The following is a 24,205-nucleotide window of genomic DNA, read 5'->3' as shown; positions in this document are numbered from 1 at the left end:
CGTCTTTCTCCACGACGAACTCGTGGTTTTTCATCGTAGCGCGACCCCTTTTCCAGTCCGCACGACCCACCATCGTAGCTCAGCAGAGAGTGCGCGAGGCTTTACAGTCGCGTGAATTCGCTCGCTCCTCACCGACGACTCGAGAATACTAATCGAAGAGGTTGGGCGTATACACGCCACTCTGCCGCCGGTCATTGGGATTCGCGCTCACGTCCTTGCGAACAGCGCGGCGCGACAGAGCACCTTGCGCAGTCTGCGGATTCGCTCTCCTCTGCATTTTCGCTCCTTCACGCAAGGAAATCTCGCCGCTGTGCTCGAACTTCGAGCTTCAAGGTGCCTGGATAAGAAGGCGCACCGCACGAGGCTCGAAGGTAAGCCACTGCGGTTTAGATGCCGTTCGGCATTCGCCCGTTCGCGTCTGCGTGCCCTCGAGCGCAGACACTTGAGGACGGGACACGTGACTGCCAAAAGCAAACTGGAGTCGCGTCTTGAGGACACGTCTATTTGTTTTGTTTTTCTTATTGGCGCCCGAATGTCAGCGCCATGCATTGCATCCAACTAAGGGTACTCCGGACATAGAGGTAATATACTGACCATCGAGGGAGAGCTGCGCTCACATATTTGCTAACCGCAGTGCCAGCTGCTGTTACACCTTTTAACAGCCAGCTGATACAATGAGCCTCAACTTCAGAGCAGGTTGCTCTTACTTGACTGGGCAAAGTCGATATTCTCAGATCCCATGATTCTAAACTTTATTTCAAAAAGTACGATTAGCCTACAATTGAAGTTTACGATACTCGTCACTGCTATTTTTTAAAGACAGAGGTGACTGAAAGTAAAAGAAAAGTATCTGCAACATCAGACAAATTTGGACGCTTCCTGAAATGGCGAGTCTTTACATTGTACCTCCTTACGAGCAAATATTTCGTTAAAAGGCAAGGCGTGCCAGCCTAGCCCATCTAAGTAACCACACCGGTACCAAGATAACGTTAGAACAGCCTCTCCTTTGCGCTCTGCCCCCTTACACCGTTAAGAATGCTTAGCAGCTATGCAGCATGCTCTCCACACTCTAAACAGGAATGAGTAAAAAGGGAGTAAAGTTGTCCTTCAGAGCACTCTCCTTTTTGCAAAACGGAGTGCGCCAGAGGACATCTTGCTCCCGTTTTACTCCCATATAAGTGCATTCGTGCGGCGGCATTTCCACTGTTACTCTGGATACTGCCTTCCACAGTGCCGCGTGCTAGCGCCGAGTTATCTCAAGCATCTTTTTCGACAATTAGATAGTACATAGCGCATGATTTATAGCTTTCGATGGTTGAAATGTCCAGTAAACCCTTTCGCAGCACCGTCTACGTCTTTCATAGTACTCAATAGGCTAAAGGCGTTTTTTGCTGCCCAGCGATATCCCACACTATTTCCTAAAGTTAAGATCGTAACAGCACGTGCGCAGTAACGCATTTACTGCCTCTCGGATACAAATAGTTCGTTTGTAGCCTTGCGGTTGAGTAATATGCGTGGCAAGAAAAAAAATTGTTCAGAAGAAAGAAAACGTCTGATGGAGAACCAAGATTTATACATTCTTAACCCAAGGTTGCTCGTCGAGAAGAGAGAGAGACTCCTTAATGAAATACAGAGAATTTAACCGGCGTTTCAATATCGCGAACGTTGATCACTTCCACTTAAGCCTTTGTGAAGACAACTACAACAGGAGCACGCAGCACAAAAACCGTTTCTCGGACACTGCGTAAAAGCACAAGTGGACAAGTGGACGACGGCAGATGAGAGGACCGAACAGAAAACGCAAAACACTCTTTATTGTAACAGGGACAGCAGACCAGTGGGACTACGACAGTGGGCATAAAACAGTTTTAAACACACGGCAGTGGAAAGTGTACGACTACGTGATATAGGACAAGAAACAACTGTTTTCTATCCTGCGGTTGTCCACTTGTCTGCAGTCCACTGCCCATAAAGCGTCCATTTGCGCGTTGGTCTTTTATGACGCCATCCTGTCGCCATCCACTTGTCCCCTGCACTACGCTTTTTCCCCCACCGTCCGCTGACCGTTTCACTCAATACGCGAACAAAACCTGCGGGACACAAGCCGTCCGTGCACCCCTCAGAAGAAGAACCCGGCCATCTCCCCGGCCTCAGGGAAAGGCGACTCTCTCGACTCTTCGCCGCTCCGGGAGATCGCGAAGTCAAAGGGCGCCAGCTGGTCGTCCTCGAGTGAAGAGGCCTCCCTCGACGCCGCGTCCTTGGCACCGTCGTCACCGCCGACCGAGCCTTCGATCTCGTTCTCGCTGCTCTCGGTCTGGGACCGAGAACTGGGCCTCTGCTGCGGCGGCTTGTGTTTCTTGGCGGCACTCGCGTACTTCTGAGCGCCCGGCGACTTGCTCGCGTAGATGCTCTCGTACGGCTTGATCAGCGGCTTGCCGTAGCGGCTCGCGCTTCCGCCCTCGGCGTTCATGCGGCTCGCGTAGTCCAGCACCTGCGAACGTCAACAACTCGGTTTGCGTCGGGTTTTCCATGCTTTCGCTACCGCTACACACACACGAACACATTCTTTCTTTGGCAGTCGCCTCAATGATTTCGCGTCACTCTGAGCAAGTAAAGTACCAATATCCGGCTCAGTCTAATGTATTCAGGGGAGTTCCCCAAGTCGAAGTATTTCAGTCTAGGGAGTAACTGTTACCTCCTTAGCGCTGTATTTGCCTCGTTACGCTGCTCGCTCCATAACGCTTAACGAACTAGGCCGCCAAAGCGTCTCAATGTTCACTAAAGCACAGCCATAATGCTACAAAAGTAAGCTACACAGCTGTAGGTTGAAATACTTCACATTGGGGAACTCTCTGTAACACACTGGGCTAACATCGTTCCCGCTTCGAGTTATCGAGTTGGCCTCGCCCTGCCATCCGCTAGTCATCTTCGTTAGATTAATTGGTTGACCGATTACATCCGACTGATGGTGGTTCCACGGGTTCAAGCCTTGGCCAAGGACGATTTTTTTGTTTAGCTGCGAAGCTTCTAAGCAAGCTGTATAGCTTCCATCTGAACATAGCTGTACAGCTACGTCCGTGTGGATCTTGGGTCTTGTATGATTCTTGCCTGCTGGAAATGGTGTCGTTCGCACAGCGCCTCTCAAGCGGACATTTATTTTTTTATTTCGGAATACTGTCAATCCCATCTTGGGATTTTTACAGGAGAGGGCAAAACATACAAATACAGGTTCAGTGCTAATTTTTTTTTAAGAGTAGAAAATAAAGGCAAAACATGCAATACAAACGGCAGTAATAAATAAAGCAATCGTGTCATCAAACTGATGATGGCACTTCATTACAATAAACACACTGAGAAGAGTAGTGTAATACAAGAATACGAGCAAGGTTATGATGAGAGGAATGAAAATACAGAGCTCTCAGCGAGGGTAATAAATTTGTCTATGGTGCGCTGGGCTGTGACTGATGGATGCAAGCGATTCCAATCTCGAACAACTTGTGGAAAAAAAAGAATATTGGAAAGTATTACTGCGACAGAAATATTCTTCAAGGGTGAGTGCATGCTTTTGACGTGTTCCTCGTGTAGTGTTTATACGAACAAAGTCTGTGGGAGACATCTTTAATGCGTTATTAAGCAGTAGATACAAAAACTTTAAACGGTGTAATTTGGCACGGCTGGTCAGCGTGTGAAGCCCTGCCGCGCGTAAAAGATCTGTGGCTGAATGCATGCGGCCATAGCAGTTGAAGATAAAGCGCACGGCTTTCCTTTGCACCATCTAGAGCGCATTAACGTGGTTTTTAGTGTGGGGGAACCAAGCTATGTTGGCGTATGCTAAGACCGGACGGATAAAAGTGACGTAAGCAAGAAGTTTTTTATCGGATGTAGAATGACGAAGGACCCTTTTAAGGAAAAATAACTTGTTCAATGCTTTGCTGGCTATGGTTTGAACATGCGAAGTCCAGTTTAAGTCAGAAGTGATGACTACACCCAAGTATCGATATTCGGTCACACTACGGATATTTATGTTATTCCAAGAATACACATAATCTAATTTACACTTTTTTCTTTGTAATAGACATAGAGACCGTTTTTTTTTTTTCGAAATTAATTACCATCTGCCATTTATTACACCACTCTGCAATATAATGCTTTTCTCACATTTTGGCCGCTAGAAAAAACAAGAGAACTTTATTTTTCTCCAGTGCGTTATGATTCGGCGCGGATAGTCACACAGCGATAAATCGGCCCGCACATCCTAAAATTTAAGTATGCCGCATGTGATACCCATGCATCCGTGCGTGAGAAAGCAGTACTGCAGAAATGACCGAGCTTGTTTATAGCGCTCGAGTGGTGTGCAAAAAAAAAAGAAAGAAATATTAAAGCACGCGCATGGTTATACGGACAATGTTTGCGCTCAAGCAAAGGCCATTAGACGTACAGATGGTACTGACACACGCCCCGTTCCAGGAACAGAGCAGCACAGCCAAGATTTCACAGTTCCGCAGAACACCGCCCCAGTGCTCACGACAAGGCTACTCACGACTTTACACTGATATTACTGAGCAGCCCAGCAGAATGTAAAATTGAACTGCGACGATGTCTACAATAGCGCTTTACGTTTGATCAGAGCTCGCTGCTGGAATGTGTTCTCAAGGAAGACAGACCCGTTCGCGTTTAACTGGCAAGCAGCAGAGCACCCTAAGCAGGCGCATTTAAGTACGCACCATGCGCTAAAAAAAAAACCATCTGCCTATGGTTTCGACTCAATTTCCAGCGCCCCTTTCGTAAACCAAGGTGTACCTAGATATCGTCCTAGACACTTACGAAGAAGAACAATCGAAGTGATTCCAGCCGCCGCGGTGGCTCAGTGGTTACGGTGCTCGGCTACAGGCCCTAAAGACGCGGGTACGATCCCGGCCGCTGCGGCCGAATTTCGATGAAGGCGAAATTCTAGAGGCTCGTGTACTGTGCGATGTCAGTGCACGTTTAAGAACCCCAGGTGGCCGAAATTTCTGGAGCCCTTCACTACGGCGTCTCTCATAGCCTGAGTCGCTTTCGGACGCTAACCCCATAAACCTAAACCAATCGAAGTGATTCCTCCTTACTTTCAGTAATCGCGTCTTGATGCCGGAAGCAGCAAAACAGGGTTCTCGCACAGCTTCCGCCCTCACCGTTCGATCACGTTCCTTTGCGATACTCGCGGTAATAGGGGACGTACTACGTCCGCCACAATTGGCGAGAGTGGCGCTGATGAACACTCTTAAGGTTGGGTTAGACTACACATAAATACCCCAGAAAGCAGAAGAACGGACAGCCGTCACAGTAGCTTAGTTCAATAAAGAAAAAAAAGTCACAGTAGCTTAGTTGGTCGAGCACCGGACGCGAAATTCAGAGGTCGTGGGTTCGGATCCCACCAGCGGCATGTTGTTTTTTCTTCTGTTTTATTGTATATTATGTTTAATTCATTTAATAATAACACTTAATTGCCAAGTAATCAACACCACAAATTAACCCCCCCCCCCCCCCCCCTCTATTTTCTTGGTTTCGGTGACTGTTGGCTTGCGTTATGCTTTTCAAATAGGGATCTATACATGTGCTCTCTTGGTCCACGGCTCTCGCGTATATATGAACAAGTGCTTTTCCCTTACATCACAGCAACTGGCCCCAGTGCGCCGGGAGGAAGTCTATAACTCGCAGACAAATCGACGATCAATAAAGTTGATACTAAAGCATTGCCGCGCTCATTACGTGCCCCGCGAGCCGACTCTCGTGGTCACAACAGCTGCTTCTTTTTTCTTCCTTCGCAGTCCTCCGCGAACCATGCACGACTTCCCTCGCACGTGCGCCACGCGGCCTTGCCAGCCGCGCAGATGGCAGAGCAGTGGACGAGGAAGCACTGGGTCGAGGGCGATCAGGCTAACGACAATGCAGATCCCATCACCACATGCCGCGCTGTAGAGGGGCCGATCCCTGACATCACCCCATTCGCGAATACGGCGCGTGTGAGTGCTGACTACATCGGCTCCCATCGAGACGTCTAAATTCACAACGCTCTGCCATACCAATGACGTAAGCACTAAGCGCAACGCAGTTCTGACGTCAGAGTGCACTGAAGAGCGACTTTGCTGAACTTAAAAGCTATACGTAGCTTCTCTGCGAGGACTTCAGTACTCCACGCGTGCACCAACTCACTCCGCGTCCGAATTTTCGTTACTCTGAATGCCAGCTCATGCTCTAATGACTTCTGACGCAACTGGTGCTTCTTCGTACGTAGAATTCGTTCAAATGTCTTCAAAGGCGTTCAGATAGCGCTGTATTTGTGTAATTTTAAACAAAATAAAAAAAGATGTCACTTGTCCAGAACCTTCCTAAAGCACTACTGCAGCTTTTCTGTCGTCTTGTGAAAAGTATTCTAGTGGGAAAACAAATCTGCTTGCAGCCGAGTTAGAACACTCTTGCATGTTTTGCCGTTCAGATAAAAGTTGCGCAGTGCAAGCTCAGCATTTTCTGTTTTGTTTCCTTTGCCGAAGTTGACCCTGTTTGCAAAGCCGACTTCCTTAAACAACTGCCCATTTTTCTCCATGATTGATAATACCGACTAGAAAGAATGTCGTACAGAAACGACAGTTAGGAATACTAGCTGTATTCACTGCGCCTTCACCACCGAACGGCACAGTCTCTCTTATGAACAAATATGTGATACAGTGTACTAGTTTTCTGTACCTATTAGTTAAGGCGGTGATTTGGGCAAGTTCATTGGCACTGGTTCATGATTTGACAATGGGGAGCGACAAGACAAGACGCAGAGCGCACACCACAATGACTTATGCTGTTTGCTTTGCGTTCTTGTCCTGTCTCTCCGCGCTGCCAAATCATAAATCTGGAGACGCACAACGCACAACACAATGGCAAGTAGGGTATATTTTCAACTATCTGGTAGTCTGTCATTCAGTCAGTCTAGTGACCAACCAGGAAGTAAATCTAAAACTGATCGTTCCGTCACCTAACGCAGAACGTGATATCAGCGCATTACATGGACACTGGGGTTTGTTATCGTTCGAAACACATGAAGGAAACTTCGTCCACCAGGGGGAGGGGCACGGCCATCGTGGCCTTGCCCGTCGTCGGCCGCAGTATAGACGTAACAAGACAAATCGACAGAAACAGCCCCTTGGGAACAATAGCGCACCGGCGCGCGTGCAAGGCCGAGCGAGGCGCCAGCCTTTTAGTGCCCATTAATGATAGGTTCGGCAGGCGGCGATCGCTCCTCCGTCAGTGGGAAAAGCCGGGTGGCGGTCGACCAGGAAGCAGCTGCCACCGACACACACGTGCCCGAGCGTCGTTGGGTGCGCGCCTTGGGTAACAGGCGCGTGAGCGAAAGGTTCCGGCACAACGCGCCGCTCGGCGACAGGAGCAAACAAGATCCTGATGGATCGGGTGCAATTATCCCCACGTCCAGAAGCCTATTCTCCCAATCGACGAGATCGTTGCGCCACCGCTAGATTGGTATCAAAGAAACACTTCGGAGAACGTTTAAAAATAATTGCCGGCAATAACGACGACAACGCGCGCGGACCTGTAGTAACTTCAAGTAGAAAGTCTTGACATGGGTCAAAACCTTCTTGGCTGCGCTAAAGCCGCCCAAGTTCTTGCAGTTGCGTTTGCTGATAACGCGCAGGATCAAATTACAGTTGAACCTCGTAATAACGAAGCCGAAGGGGCCCGGCGATTACTTCGTTATAGCCGTAGCTTCGTTATAGCCCGTGTTGAGCGAGCTTGTTCCAAAGCGAATTTGGCCCAGCCGCCAAAAAACGTGCACCTGTGCCATATGTGCCCGGGATCAGCGAAACCTTGGCACGCATCCTGCGTTCTTACGACGTCGAAGTGTCACATGTGCCGGCGAACAAGTTGCGGCAAACTCTCGTGAACGTGAAAGACTGGCTGCCAAAGGAAAAGTTTCCGGGCGTAGTGTACAGTATACCGTGTAGAGACTGTCACTATGTATATGTGGGTGAAAGTGGAAACTTTGTTAAAAGATTGAAACAACACCAGTATGATGTTGAAAACAAGAAAGCTTCGTCAAATGCACTCGCCGAACATTCCGAAAGCAGGCAGCATGACATAGATTGGAGCAATGCGCGCATTTTAAAAACCGAAAAGAATCTCAAAAGCCGCCTATATCTGGAATCATTAATCATTCAGACAACCGACCACACTCTTAATCGCACTGACGGGGCACTTCCTAGTGCATACGCCCGCTGCCTAGGGCATATTTTAAAGCATAAATAGCCAGCCTTTCACGTCTGTACCTTTTTGTGAACAAGGCTCCCGTGTGGGAGCCGAAACGTCGTTTAAAATGTTCATTGTTATTTTGGTCGGTGTTCTGCCTTCTTCTTCATGTACACCCCCGACCAGACGGGTTTCCGTCCAACCCTCGACTTCAAAGCGAATCATCGTTCCTTCGCTATATCCATACTTTCGTTATAAACCATTTCGTTATAAAGAAGTTTGACTGTATTAACAACGTCTCCGGTGAGATCTCCCCAGTTACCGGTAAAACGAAAATGTACGCTAAGTGCGCGTGCACTCTGCAGGAATCAGTTTGTTCATTTCACTGCCCCGTCTTCACCATTTCGTACAGATTAAAGCAACGTGCGCAATTAACATTCTAATATTTGCCTGCAATTTACAGCGAGGAGGAAGAATAACCCATGATGATAGCTATGTTAGCGCAGAATCTCTCGGGACTCAAGTTTTGTCAAAATTATGTTTGAAATATCCCCATTAAGTTACGGGGTGTTCGTTACTAATGACCAACAGATGGTGCTAGTTGCTAAATTTGCAGGAAAGCTGAGCATGCTCCACAAAAACCGTGAACTGCATGTCACGCATAGAGGCGGCCCAGACTATTAAGAGCTAAGGGGAGGCAATTACTACGCTGCGAGCAAAGAGTTTCACTCCTTGTTTTACGTGTTCACAAAGTACCGCGCTCCATGCACATTGCGCTCTGCATAGACAGTGTTTTATTTTTTCCCGATGTCACATGGTCGACCAGCTCCAGTTTTGGGCCACATCCTGAACTTCCTTTGTCCTGCTATCCTCCACTCAGTGGTTCCTGTATACCCAGCGTAGACGCGGCCTAATTCACGAAAGGTTCCTTCCTTTGCGAACTGACAAGTTGCATAGAAATAACTCGTCATTCGGTGCAAGTCTGAAAGCTGATATCGCCATACTGCTTATCCGCGTTCGTGCTCCCAAGGCATGGCCAGGACTCGCTGCGCAGAACGCCGATAAAGAAGGCAAAAATATTAATTCACTTGTTCTTGTCGGGAAGGGCTATAGTTGGGAGAGGCAGACTACGCGCGGATTCAGGAACACGACGTCGCGACACGGGACACACGGAAGGAGCAGAAGGAAGCGGTTGACAGTCAACGCTTTCGGCCTCCGCTTCCTCCTCGAGTCCTGTGTGTCGCGTCCAATTCCGCAAAGGACGGGCGGAAGCTTACGAGACGCGCGCGCGAGCCTACCTTCACTTTTCCCACGGTGGTGGCGAGCGGGCCGCCGAAGTTGAGGCTGCTGCCGTAGTCGAGCGGGTGGCCGACGAAGTCTCCGCCGGGCGAGTCCAGCCTGGGCAGCTCGGCGAAGCTCTCGGCACGCCGGCTGGGCAAGGGATCCACGTGGAACCCGGGCGGGGGCCGGATGCTGCGGAACGACGAGTAGGGACTGCGCCTCGGAGGAGGCGGCGCTGAGGCGCCCGAGGCGAACGCCACGCAGGACACGACGGCCGCCTGCGGTATGCGGGGAACACGTGAATGACGCTCTCGTACGTGTCTACGCATGTACAGGATCGGTCAGAAGTTCCCAGGCCACAGGGTCTGCTTTTGAGCAGTACAGCTGGCCAGTTACGGAACGCCCCGAAGCTCAAAATTTCCGCATACTAGGTAATAGAAGTATCGTTCCAATCTCTGCGAGCCTTGATAGCTTCATCGGCATCCTTAAGTGCCTGGGAACTTTTGACCAACCCGGTACATACAGTTGCGGTCGTAATATTATGGAGCACGCTTCGATGACCAAACTCCTCTCGTGCGTTACACAGCGAACACTATAGGAAGTTCTGAATCCGCATGCTATAGCAAAGGCCTCTGGTGCGCTGATGCATAATCCTGAGAAACATTCAGAATTTCAGAACATCATGCGTGACTAAAGTCCGAACGAACAAAGTTCCGAGTAAACCGGATAACGTTGCACATTATTTTGGCCTCACCTGTGCACTCTACGCCAAAAAGGAACAACGCTGGTACAGGAGTTTAACCCCTCGGAGAGTAACCAGGTTGCTGCAACCATCAGTCCCTCAAATAGCAAGCATTGCTCCCTTAAGGGCTTAATTCAAATGGTCTTCCAGCCGCAATTAGACTCTCCGCGGGCTAACCATTCGTCGAGACGACAGAATGGGGAAGTTAGTGAACCTTTCTTGTGGTCTGGTGAGTAAGACGCCTGGGAAATGATTCCGTGAGTGGTCTGAAAAAATTTGTTTCACAAGTTTCCAGGCGCCTCCGTGTGTGACCCGGACAGTCTCGAAGATATGTGTTAGCACCTGTCGCACAAACTAGGCGTTCCCGATCAAGCTTGAACGCGTCTGTGCACTCTAAACAAGAATACGCCCATAGGGAGTACAGAGGGAGTGCGCTAGAGGGCATCTTGCATACTTTTTACTCTTTTAAGGCGAAAGCCTTTAATGGCTCATGCTCGCGGTGTCCTTCCATGCTCGCGGTGTCTGTCCTTGCGCTGGAATCGTGCCAACTGTGGCCTCTCCTCCGCGCAGCGGGGCAGCCTCTTCCCCTCCTTAGCAACCGGTGCGCCGGTGGGGGGCGCAGCTGTGCATAGCAACCGTGACGTCACACAGTAGCGGTAGAACGAGCGCGCGCGCATCGGCGGTGGCAGCTGCACCGCCGCTCTTTCGCCCAAGGTTGCCGTTGGTGGCTACTTTGCGCCAAATTGGCTACTTTTCGACCCCGTCTGGCGGTGAAAATTTCACGCTGGCTCCTTGGCTACTTTCTGGCTACTTTGAACTTGTATTCTGGCGCATTTACTAGCCATTTTTTTTTTTTGCAATTGCATATACAATAGCAAGCAAGAACAGAAAAGAACAATTATTTCCAAGCTTTGCTGTCCTCATTGCTGTTCTGGTCGCCTTGATGCGCTCGCGCGTCCTCGACGCATATATTCCTCCAACGAACTGGAGTCTGAAATACGCCAGCAGCAGAGAATTAGCGGTGCACTTGATCGCGCATCATGTTTGACTTTCTGGCATGTCCGCCGCGGTGGCTCAGTGGTTACGGCGCTCGGCTGCTGACCCGAAAGACGCGGGTTCGATCCCGGCCGCGGCGGCTGAATTTCTTGAAGGCGAAATTCTAGAGGCCCGTGTGCTGTGCGATGTCATTGCACGTTAAAGAACCCCAGGTGGTCGAAATTTCCGGAGCCCTTCACTACGGCGTCTCTCATAGCCCCAGTCGCTTTGGGACGTTAAACCCCACTAAACCAAACCAAACTTTCTGGCACGAAGCGGCAATCGTACAAGGACACTTGCGGCGAATGCCCTTTTCAACACCTGGCGCAAGGAACACTAAAAAACTTTGACCCTTCCAATTCCTAATGCTGATGCAGAGCGCGTGTTCTCTTGCGTGAACTTGACGAAAACAGAGATCCGTAACAAAATGAAGCTGGACTTGCTTATGGCGATTCTGCGAATCAAATTTGGACTACGACTCCAAGAAAAAACAGCATCATCGTTTAACGTTCCTGCTGAGTTGTTGAATAGAATGTGCCAAAATTACTCCGGCAAGAACACTATCTACTCTAGACAAACCACGCGGACTGAACTTTTATGTATTTGCAACGTACCTGATACTTGAAGGCCGAGCAAGAGGCCCAAAATTCCGTGCTCTTTATTTACTCTGTGTTTTTGTGTTGGTTCAAGATGATATTATTTATTGTTCATTAATAAAAGTTGCTTATAATAATGGTTCTTTTCTACTTGGCTACAAATTTGGCGCCAAGATCTGGTGGCGTGGCTACTTTTGGCTACTTTTAGCTTCAGTTCTGGCTCTTTTTGAAAAATTCCCAACGGCAACCCTGTGACGCCAGACGTCTCGTTGGAGTCGAGTGGGTGAGACGCATGGCTCCGAAGCGGCCCAGTGATTCCGCGCCAAGCGGTTCGGGCAAGCGGCAGTGGGTTGACCACAAGGCTTTCGCCAAGCACACTTTAGAATTTCCAAAGTGTCTTCGGTAAATTTTTTGGTTTTGGTTTATGGTTTGCGTGTCTTTGCGTGTTTTCCTCATAACTTCCAATCAACAATGGAGCAGCTGGTCAGACACGCGCTACTCCTGCCGACCTCTCCACCCTTTCTCATATTAAAGCTTTTTTCTCTCCTACACAAACATACGCACTCTCTCTAATCTTCAACCATGCACGCTCTCGTTAACGCGAGTGGCCGTTGCCTCTCGGGAGTCAACTAAGTACCATTACCTAAACCTCTAAACGCTCTACGGGCGGAAAAGAACGTCATTTCTCTCGCTGCGATTAACTCAGCGGGAACGCATAATTGCCCTTTTCTTTTTACGTTCCCACCCAAACGTGCTACGCCGCAAATGGCATCCCGCAGCTCGAACCATCCTCGTGCACCGGTTCGTCGAATGAGGGAAAAGCATTAAGTGTGCTCGTTACCACGGCACAATTCGCAAAGTTTTTATGCGCTAATGCCATCTACGACCTTGGCCGAAAGTCGTACTGACATGAACTCCCTACGTAAAAGCAGCGTAAAAAAAATAGCGTTTTATTTTTCCATAACTCCGACACAACCGCGAAATCGTTAAAGTAGGCTCACAAAATAGATAGTTGGCGCGCCACGGGTCGAAAATTGCCCGCCCCTTTCCGCCCGTTACCGCAACAAATCGCTACGGACAAGGCCGCCTTGTCATCGCAATTAGCGCTCGAGCCCGCTTTGTAAGCGTGACGCGAGAGCCTGGAATTTCATTACGGACGACAGATAATCACCCGTATCTGCATACAGTAGTTATATATACGCGGCGGCGCACATATTGCGTCCGCGTTCTGTAATGCTCGCGCAAGAGGCACGCGTTCTGCGCATGAGCGTTACGTCCAAGTTTGTTCAACTTGCGTCTGAATATTTATCCGTTTCGTCCTCGCGCAGAAGCGTTCAGCCAAGGCAACGCGCTTAGTCACGGCTAACCGGGTGGCCTGGAATGAGCTGCCCGTGTCTCAGTGATGTAGTACAGGCTGTATCAAGCCGTATATGTTCTCAGTGATCCAAAGGCCATTCGTATTAGGCAGATCGGTGCTAATGCACGGCCACTGACGTGACGCTGTCGTAACGACCGGTGAAAGCGAGTTTACCGCGGCCGCGCACTCATCCTCCTGCGCGAAGTACGTGGATCAACGAGACCGCGCAAACAAAGAAATACATAAAAAAAAACCGTTTCTTGAGCAGGGTAGTCCGCCGCGCGTCTAACCTTGAAAGCGTTTCCCATAGCAGGTTCTGCCGTGATCGAGACTGCGTCTCCGGCACGTACGCAAGGTGATGTCAGTCTGGTCGATTGTTTGAGGATGGGTAGCTATTTATTCAGGGGGCCGCAATGAGGTGAGCATCGTCGATTGTACGGGCGTAACTTTGCTCAAGAGCGGCGTCTCGCATCGCGATCATTTACCATCGTATGACGCGAGCATCTCTCGAGAGCTTTGATTATATAGCCCCGCTGGTCGTCAGGCGGCGCGGCGAATGGTAGCGATTACGCGTGAGTCCTTAGCGTTTCGGAACACGGGTGTCGAGAATGACACGAACGGACAGAACGGAGAGAGGCACCTCCGCGCCTTTGCTGGACAGACGAGGTGCAATAAAATGTGCCGAAGCGGCTTTTAACTCTTGCGCAACGAACGGGCCGGCCGCATCCCATGTTGAGCAAGTAAAAGGAAAACCAGTTGAGACGCGAGAGCCCTGCCCCGTGCCGTGCGTTTCGCGGGGCGTGCCAAGTACAATACGACTCCCACGCGCGCCGCGGGTCACGCGACCCTCCGCGCTATTCTGGACACGAGCCAAGCACCCAGGCCCTTCCTCCCGCGGAACTTCTCTGCTGGCGGAGGACCCCACGTGCTTTCACGATGTCCTGCAGTTACTGATACGGAGGTTCCCCTGAGGCAGTCTGCTATTATTTGCTAATCTATCATGGCCACTGTACTTCAAACGCTTTTTTGGCCAACGATACCCACGTGGTTGTAATAAAAAAACGCCCACAAGCGCGCACATGACTGCAGTAATTGGCGATCACATCGACGACGCAAGCTCACGAACTCCTTGTGCAATGTAAACATGTAATTTGCGACTAGGTGAACGCTCAGTTAAGCTTTCCTGCTCGGCACTAGTGTCCTGCGGCCAAACACTGCTGCCAGGCCGGTAGCAATCGTGGACTCCGATGGTACAGCGCCAACGCGCCTAACGTTGAATGCGTTGCGGATTCACAGTGGATCCCCGTTTGCAAATCACTGAGTTGGATAACCTTCGGCAGCAGTTGCGGAACAACTTACAAGGACGATGAGATCGTCGAAAACTGGCGATATGCCTCTAGCGACTAATAAAGGAAGATAAACGATGGGTGCGGCCATAATGCTTAGTCAATAAGGGTGTGTAACCCGACGTGGTGTGTGAGTGGCTGTGGCTTCAGGATGCTGAGCAGAAGGTCACAGGTTCCATTCCGGCCGCGGCGGCTGCATTTCTAGAAGGCTGAATGCCAAAACTGCCGTGTATACTGAGATTTTGGTGGTCTTTTAAGCACCCCAGATGGAAGACATTTATCCGGGCCCGTCCACAACGGCGTGGAGAGAAGCTGCTTAAAAATGAGAAGAGGAGGTTAAAAGAAAGCAGCAATGTTTCAACGTAGGAGTTAAAAAAAAGCAAAAACAAAGAACGATGATCCGAAGATCGTGCGACGAAATCAAAACGCGAGACACCGCCTGGATTACCTATACACCCATACAATCCGCACCCATACACTTAATGCTGCTGATCATGATGATGAACACGAAACTTTTATCTTGAAACGACGTCCAACGTGCCAGGACTGCGAACGTATGGGCCGGAAACGGCAATCGAGCTGCTTTGTTTACGCTCGAGTTAGCGTTTTCGAGCTACTGGTGCCGACAATTTCGGGCTGAGCTGAAAAGGCTGCACGCATATGATCTGAAAAGCAACGAAAGGGAAGAGAGAAGGGCTAAAACAAAATGACCATAGAAGGCATTCACAAGGTAGAACTCTAGAAGTAGGACATGATGTTGGGCTAGTCGGTTCAAGTCGGCTTTGTGTGTGTGTATTCGTGCCTTTCTTTTGTCCCGTCGTCTTCGCGCAGTTTTGTTTCGCTCGAACTTTAGAATCTTAACGTGAAGCGTGTTCCAACACACTTTAACGCCCCTCCAGCCCAAATCGACGACTGACACACACAATGATATGGTGAGCTTTGATTTTTAAAGAAAAGTCCCAAAATGTAATAAATTCGCCAAAAAAGGAGAGGCTATTAAGCAAGCGCAAGTCGGAAGATCGCTGCACAGTAGGACATCAGTGAGGGACGCGCACTGAAGACGAATTGGTGTTAGCCTGTATTGACAGATTACAGCGTACAAAGAAAAAAGAGGCTACTTCCCCCTAAAGTACAAACTTCGTAATCTATAAAAGCCTGAAAAATGAAGTACTGGTGCCGCCACCTCTGGAAAATATCGGACGTAAACGGCGTGCATCAACAGTTTTTTTACGCAGATCACAGAAGCTAGCCTACACCGCCTTCCACTCCAAACAGTGATCACAGAGTCCCTTTTGGTGTAGACATCACGAGTTTGAATCGGCTGGCGGGGATATTTTTCAGTCCAGTTTTCTTGCCGTTTAATACCTCTTTTGCTGCCAGACAAACATAGCCAGGAAGGGCTGTAGAATTAAATATTACCAGGTACGAAACTTTTAAAGAGTTGTGCTCAGTACCACTCTACCGTAACGGTTTGGAAAGTGGACATCTTAAGGTTCATGCTTATCGAAGAGGTGAAAACTGTCGACGATCCTATACGAATGGTAAGCATAGCTATCTTTGCCAGTGAAGTGAAATACATAAAGGTAGGAATTAATCACCATTATCATCATGATCGGTCTGACTACGCCCACTGCGGGGCAATGACCTATCCCATGTCTTTCGTATTAACCGTGTGCTTTGCCAGTTGCGGCCACCGTATCCCCGCAAATTAATTCATCTCATCTGCCCACCTAACTTTCTGCCACCCCCTGCTACACTTGCCTTCTTTTGGAATCAACTCTGTTACACTTAAGGACCAGCGGTTATCTTGCCTTCGCATTACATGCCCTGCCCGAGCCCATTTCTTCCTCTTGATTTCGACTAGGATGTCATTGACCCGCGTTTGTTCCCTCACCCACTCCGCCCACTTCCGATCTCTTAATTAAAGTTACACATATCACTTTTCGTTCCCTAGCTCGCTGCGTTGTCCTTAACTTAAGCCGAACCCTGTTCGTTAGCCCCCACGAAGAGGGAAGGAAATAGGCAGGCTCTAAAGCAGCACCCTGAGTTTTCCACACCTTTCGGAGCAAAGCAGGTAGCAATGGCGGTTGCATCGCGGTCCCTTCCTCTCGCTTTCCCTTCCTTTTACATCCTGTCTTACAATGGAGAAACCCGTCTAAACATTAATGCATGCATTCACCAGTCCATGAGGAACAACCTCCAGTCCTCTAGCTGCACAAACTAATTTCAGCCAAGCAATGAGGTGGCGCTTTCCACGGAACGTGGGGACGTTTCGGCTAACCTCCGAGTGCGCCGGGAAGACCGAGAGGGGAGGGGGCGTGGAGGACGAAGCGGTCGCGCTCTTCGCGTGGCACCTCTCTTGACCCCCGACGCGCGCTGCGGGGGTTCTTACGACACTGCACTCGAACTGCAGCGGGGGAGGAGGAGTGCAGCAGCGCTGCACGCGCCTCCACGCGTCACGACGTCCAAGCGGGCCGCCGAGGAACCCGCAACGGCGTCGGCGCGGCATTAGATATGCAGAGACACGACTACGCGCTGACGCCGCGCCGCGCAGCTCATCGCGGTGAAGACCGCGAAAATCGACGCCCGTTGACCGAGATACACGCGCCACGCCGCCGAGTATGGAACGGCGAATACTCTTAATTGGCGCCGTTTCCATTAAGGGAACTGCCGAAGCTGGTCCCGAGCCCTTTTTTTTCCTCTCTCTCTCTTTTTCCCTTCTTTCTTGCGCGGCCAGGCAGCTTCCGTCCGTGGGTGGTTTTGGCAGCGATCGTGTTTGTGCGCGCGCATTGGGTTGCTCACGGAAGTCGAATGCGTGCATATCGGTCGGAAAGCCCCGGACCGGAACGGCCATCGTCGGTTTGGTCGTGACGTCCTCCTCGGAATAAGGCCGACCAATTCATGGAAGGCGAGGGGGAATAAAGTTTGGTGCCCCACACCCCGGCGCCGACGTAACCGCGGTAGGCAGGGGTACAACACTCGTGTACTACAAATGGTCGCCACAAATAATGCGTCTTAAATGAGGAACCGAGCTAGCAGGGCGATTCCTCGGGGCCATTCTTTGCGTATATTTTGCGTTCTAATTATCAGTCAGGCGTCGTTTCCGTACAACGACAGACAGGGGACCTCAAACTTCCCGGCTTTTTGAAATCGATGTTAGTACACTACTTTATAACGGATACGACCATTGAAAAACAAAGCAGCCTCATGACACCATGGCAAAATGTTGAGAATGAATACTACCAGAGAAATTCGGTTCACTTAAGACAAACACAACACGGGGGCGAAAGGAATGCAATCCGGTGATGATCTAACGGTTCAGCTGGAAAACCTCGAACAGGTGACAATCTTGGAAGCCAGCCTCCTAAAGCATGCATTGAGTCTTTTCTGAGTATGCATCGCAGCTCGTCGCGTGGTTCAAAGTGGGTACCTCGTCGCGTTGTGCCGGTGATGAGAGAGCCGGCGATTTTGTAGCTTGGGATAATACCCGTATACCCTTGGTCACCGTTTCTGCACTACGTGACAGTGCGCTTGCAGACGGAGGTTCAGCAAAGTCACGAAGCGGGCTAGTTGATATACGATCAGCCCACTGGAGTAAGTGCAAACTTGACGCATTCCGAAACAATCATAAGGCACGGAGCGTGCCCGTATCCTGGGTGACCAAAATGCGTCGCAAGAACAACAAAACGGAAGGACACCATTAAAGTGGCTAGCACTGGTTTGAATTTCTGCAGTTGTGAATTATTCCGAAATGGCCGCGTTAGGTTTGACATTGAGTGGCATGACGCGCTAACGTGTATTAAAAACGCCGCTCCGAGCAATAGACACGCTCCTCCTGGGAGGCGCTAATCCTTGCAGGTCAAGGTCTCGTACATCCATCTCAAAGTTCGACAACAGCCAGGCAATCCAGCAGCCCTACCTCCCATCATACAGGCGCTCCCAATAGGCGCAGCCGATGGAAGGAGAGGAGTACCGTCGGAACTCGTCATAACGAAACGGTTTATAACGAAATAATGGATATAACGAAGGAATGACGATTCCCCTTGGAAGCTCGATCGACACGGGCTATAACGAAGCTGCGGCTACAACGAAGTAATCGCCGGGCCTCTTCGACTTCGTTATAGCGAGGTTCAACTGCATATTGGTTCATACGCATATGTACAATGAACGCCTTCTTCGGCACATCCAAATGAATGCAGTCATCACCCCGTCCCGCCTCTTCCTCTATCGCTATCGATCGGACCCTTCCTGTCCCAACTGCCCCTGTATCTATGCGGACCCGGCCCATTTCCTCTTCTATTGCCCGGCTGCTCAGCAGTCGAGTTCCTACCCCCCACCTTCTTTATCCATCACCACCTGGCTCGAATGGCTTGGCGCTGAACGGGAGGAAGAACAGCGACTTGTGGTCGCCCAGGCGGTCGACATGCTCAGCCTGTAAATTATGGTCGAATAAACGTCTTCTACTATTACTACTACTATTACTACAATGTACGCGAATACTGGAGTCTGGAACGCCGTGACGACGTCACCTCCCGAATAACGGAGCGCCTCGAAGTCAGGAGAAAAGATAAAAGAAGCGCGAAGCACGGGAGACTCAACAGAGGTCGACGCAGGCGAGCCTGCAGCTAGAACGGCAGCGCTTCGTATGTAAACACAGTCGCGGGGCCTCGCGTCATTGCTGCCTCGGCCGACGGATCGCGCGCTGCGGCTGACACCGAGCGCGACATGCGGCTCGTCGCCGCAGCGGCGCCACCGCCGGCAGAAAGCGTCCGAGAAATCGTGATCGCTCTTGACGGGGACCAGTGATGGCGCCCGTCTCCATCCTCCGCACGTTAGTTCGGTGCAGCGCGTCGATAGCGTTCACTAGCCCAGGTAGCTCAGCGCGTTACGGCGATGCGATAGTGAGCAGTTTCAACAGAAGAGCAAGTGGCCGCATTTTACTCAGACCGCACGCAGAGATCTCGCTGCACGCTTAAAAATACATTTATACACAGCTTGGACGGTAGAAAACAATCCCAAGTCCTGCAATATCGGCGTGCCTTACAGTTTAAATTCAGACCTAAAAAAAAAAGCAATTTTTTTTTTCTTTCGGAAGAGTGAATGGATCGCACTACGACTGGGTTGAAGGTGCCCATGCGTGTCAAGTCTCCGCTTAGATTTCCATGCAGTAAATCCAGACAAGTACCTGTCGTGATCGCGCGAATATTGTTTAACACATACGTATTGAAGATTATTAGGCAGTTTTAGCTGAGCGTTTTTACGGCCAGCGGGGCGGAGCGGACGAGCGGATACACCAGCGGATAGGCGCGCGAGAAAATAGTTTTAGCCGGGCGGATCGCCAGTCTTCTCGAGCGTAGTAGTCGCTTACTCTGCTGCTCCACCTATCGGTCACAATTAGAGTTAGAGTGAAAAGAATAATATTAATTAAGCCTGCTAATAGTGCGAGGTAACTGTTTAGTAACGGTACATTCTGTGTTTTTAGTAGATTACTTGGTAAGTGTTGCATTTTAGATGTACAAAAGAGGCTGCCATCTTCAATACCCATACACGCCCGCGCGCTGCCTATCGCTCCGCTGGAGAGGGCTTCCCAGCGGGCGTAAGCTTCGCTCCGTAAAAACGCTGCCCGGCTCAGCGACGTGCGCATGCGCAGTGGCGTCTGCGCTCGTCCGCTCCTTACCGCTGGCCGTAAAAACACTCAGCTAAAACTGTCTAAATTGTGTGACCAACTCTTTTGCTGCAGAAGTTAGCGGCTGGGTGCCCATGGCCGAGTCAAGCTGTCCAAGAAACAGCTTTTACTGTGGGCATCCTGCCGCCACGTACATTTTGGTGGTGAAATAAACACTATTATTATTATTATTATTATTAGTAGTAGTAGTAGTAGTAGTAGTAGTAGTAGTAGTAGTAGTAGTAGTAGTAGTAGTAGTAGTAGTAGTAGTAGTAACGACTGCCGAGGCGTCGGCAGTGGGGCGTGCTAGCATAAACACCGAGAATACGAACCAACGAAACGAGGCGCACTACGTTCTGGCTTGCAGTCAATGCGCCCCTCCGCGAGCCGTATGCGTCAACGCTGTGCTGCGCGCTACTTCTGCCAAGCTGCACTGCGGAGAAGGGGCTAAACGCGCGCTCCGGTTTTCGGAGGCCGCTCGGCCGTCGCTCACGCCGCCACTCGTCGTAGCCTTGACCGGCGGAGGCGCACGAACGCGAGCTCGGCCATCGACGGGGCCGAGGACGGGGCCCTTCGGGAGAGCGCGGGAGCCCGCGACGAGACGGAAACCGATTGTCGTGCCGATATATATTTATCCGGGGGCCGCCGCCACCCATCGACCGCTCCTTTCGGAGATCGGACGCGTCACGACCGAAGCCGGCCACGTCTCTTCCGTCGCTGCGCCCTTGGCTGCGCCACAATCGCCACGGACAATAATAACGGGACGAAGAAAGGGGCGGCGGAGAAAACAACGCGTACGGATGCGCGCTCGCAGTCGCAGGCTTGGCCGTGCCTAGAAATTTTCACCCGAAGTCGCGCGCTTCTGGGCGGCTTTGGAAAGCGCACAATCAACATTCAAAGCTCTCCACTCACGCCGGATGTGCGCTATGACACACCGTCTCGCTATGCCATCCGTGAAGACCTGGTATCAGTGACGCTGGCCATGCACTCCAGTGAACTGGCCCCCACCACTGCTGTCACCGAATCCGGTTTGTTTCAAAGTTTTCACAACTTAACAGGGGGTTGTTGTAGCGGGAAACGCTGACTCGTAGACAGTTTTATGTTTTCCTTGTGAGCCTATACCTGTCCTACTTCTCTTCAGTAATAAAAGTCTTTTCCGAGGTCCGAATTCGGGTGTTCAATAATGCAAACGTTATATATTTACGAGTTAAGATAAAACCATGCGTATGAGCAGAGCATTGCCGGTTGTCTACTTTACACTAGAAAAGGCACTCGTTCATCGCTTTAAGAAAGGCGCACTCGAATCTTGGCACTTGTTACATCTCACCGCGTCATTTTGGAGAATTGCGCCAGATATCAGTGCGCGCACAGAAATCCACTTTTTTTTTCCTCCGCGCTGTTCTTGAACACCGAGGCCCCTTTTACGCAGGAAAGTCGTGCCTTACTTTCCGGTCTTACACCAGACCAGAGAGAATTCTCAACGAGACTAACCCCGCAACCTCGCGCGTTTACGGGCCCATCTACACAGAGCTGGAGCCATCGCACTCTGCAACCAGCGCAACAACAATAAAAACTGCGATCTCATCGCTCCACAAGCGAGCCAGTGATCGAGTTCTGACCTAAGGTGAACCCCGCAGCAGCTCAATGAACGATTAAGTTTCGGCACGTACCGCGCCCTTGGACTGCAGAGAGAAAATAGCAGCCGTCCGGAAGCTGTAGGCGATAAGGAAGCGACGCCCGCTGTTTTCTCGATGTCCGCGTTATTCTCGCCCCGTGGCGCAAACGTGTGCGGGTTCGCGACAAGAGCTACGGAGCAGTTTGTGCGTGTAGGGACGCGCGTGCGCATGCGCCTGGCTGCTCCCGCCGCCGCAGCAGCAGAAGAAAGGCGACCTCGACGTGTGCTGCGCCGGTTCGTGATGCGAAACAAAATGTCCTTCTTCGCAGTGTCGTGTTACCCGCTAGGGAAAGAAAATGATAGCATGACCTCCCGCAAGGAATGACGTTCGCTTCGCTCCTTCCAAATGCCGAAACGTTTCTGATTAGACTTATGGGAGAAACAAGTCATATAAGCCTGCAGGCCTGAGCAACGACAGCGGCGTGCGGTACGTCGAGTGGCGTGTTCCCCTACCGACCGAGTGGTCGGAGTCGAGACTTCCCTAAACCCGGCGAAAGCAATGGCGCGAACGTTTCTTGCAGCGATATATATATGGGGGAATTTTGGAGCCATGATTTACTTTTAGAGACGGAGGAATTGTTTTAAAAGTTCCGCGATTTTCTATTTTATTCCGTTTAGTTTGCACGTGACACCGTTAGCTCGACACTCCCATAGCAATGGAGCGCGAAAGTTGCTATTGCGGAGCTTTGAGCTCGGGCTCCAGTACCGTATTGTGTCAGCGAAAAAACTCGCAGTTGACGCTGCTTTGTAAACATTCACAGGCTGCGAGAAGCGCGCAGCTTTGTTCACGTTATTGCAATTGCTCCTGCTGCCCCAGTTTGACTGAAAAGTGCTAAAGACCTGTTTACGAGCACAGGGCGAGTCCGTTAGCAACTATGAGCAATAGATTAACATTGCCTTGGTTTTTGAAGGACAATGAAAAGAAAAATAAACTGGCGCCTTTGGGCTTGCCACGTCGAAACATAGGAGGCGTAACGAAAACCAGGCATGCGAAACCAAAGTCAACGTTAGCTCCATTTTTTTATTTGTTTCGCTTCCCTATGTTTAGTTCAGTCATTACCGTCTGTTCTTACTTTCGCGCTAAAGGGATACAATTCCGTGGTCAAACCCAACGAAGATTCCTGTGGGATCATTCAGCATGAGGGTGCAGAAATAAATAAATAAATAAATAAATAAATAAATACCGACGCGACTGGGCTTCGAACCCGCGGATGCGCCAACAGATCAGTTTCCCTGGCCACTGCACGAGAGCACTATGCTATCGCCGCGGCCGATCACTCCTCGTCTTAAACAAACTGCAACACACTCCCGCGCTGTGTATAGCAAGTCGCCGTCTTCATCAACTTCCACCTGCGGCGCGAACAGATCGGATCAGCTTAACCTCGATCAGAGCTTAACCCGAGTCTAACATCGTCTCCAGACGTGCCGACGACCCGGCAAAGCAAAACCATGAGCCAACGAGGCTAAATGCATGCTTTCGCACGTCTACCCGGTTTAACTACTTTAAAACCCTACCAATTTTTTACATCACTAACTCTCACTAACTTTCAAGCTCGTCGCCATGCTGGCCGCTTGTGCAGGCCAGTTATTGTTTCTTTTTGACTTCTGGACTCTGTAAAATATAAAATACAAATGACTTGGCGCCCGTATTCACGACCGCTGTCCAGCATGTCCGCGAGAACGCTCTTGTTCTCACGCTTGCGACGGACGCGCTTGTTCAGCGGGGAGAAAGAGATAGAGGGTCAATGGGGAAATGGCGGACACGCAGCCAAGATGCGAGTCCGTTGTATCGTGTTTATGCTGAGGCCCGATACCGCGCGTTCGCCGCTCGCACTGAAGGCTGCCTCTTCTTATCTCAACCAAGGCACGAAACGGCGAACACATTGGTAAAAAGAAAAAAAGATGGGGGTGGGAGAGGGGGGGGGGGGGGGGAACGGGGCCGTTGGGCAGTCACTTCCTCTCCACGAAGGAAGTGTGCCTACGAGTGCAGACATGGGCACTACGCGGTATAGTTTGTGTACATAGACGGTGACCACGATTCGGAGCGCCACACAGGATGCGGAGAGGATACCATTGAAGCGACATCACCCCTCGCCCGCGTCGCTCGATTCAACCCCTCCTGGAAAGGGAGAACTCCTATCTAAAGCAACCGGTTCATTTCGAAATGCGCTGTTGGCTTCCAACGTGCCCCCGCAAACTCGATTCGAGGGCACACTCGTCGACGTATGTTATCATTCCAGTGGCCTGGTAGTCACCACGTTCTCCCTTCCATTCTCTCT

At 50.5% G+C, this 24,205-nt stretch overlaps 1 protein-coding gene across 1 annotated transcript in view; it reads right to left on the bottom strand.

Annotated features, from left to right (window-relative positions):
• Positions 1-1,822: 1,822 nt before the first annotated feature.
• The window catches only part of LOC149372075 (uncharacterized), a 57,888-nt gene continuing 35,505 nt past the window's right edge, over positions 1,823-24,205 (bottom strand). Inside the window, exons 2-3 of the mRNA XM_089566445.1 lie at positions 9,528-9,788; positions 1,823-2,491 (exon numbers count right to left, since the gene is read on the bottom strand). Coding sequence (XP_089422571.1) covers positions 2,120-2,491; positions 9,528-9,788 — 633 coding nt within the window. The 3' untranslated portion in view covers positions 1,823-2,119. The remainder of the gene's footprint in view (positions 2,492-9,527; positions 9,789-24,205) is intronic.

Source organism: Amblyomma mixtum, chromosome 1, assembly GCF_055824585.1.
Source record: "Amblyomma mixtum isolate Tamu chromosome 1, ASM5582458v1, whole genome shotgun sequence".
In the NCBI taxonomy this organism is placed as follows: domain Eukaryota; kingdom Metazoa; phylum Arthropoda; class Arachnida; order Ixodida; family Ixodidae; genus Amblyomma; species Amblyomma mixtum.
This window is presented reverse-complemented; position numbering and strand designations above follow the sequence as displayed.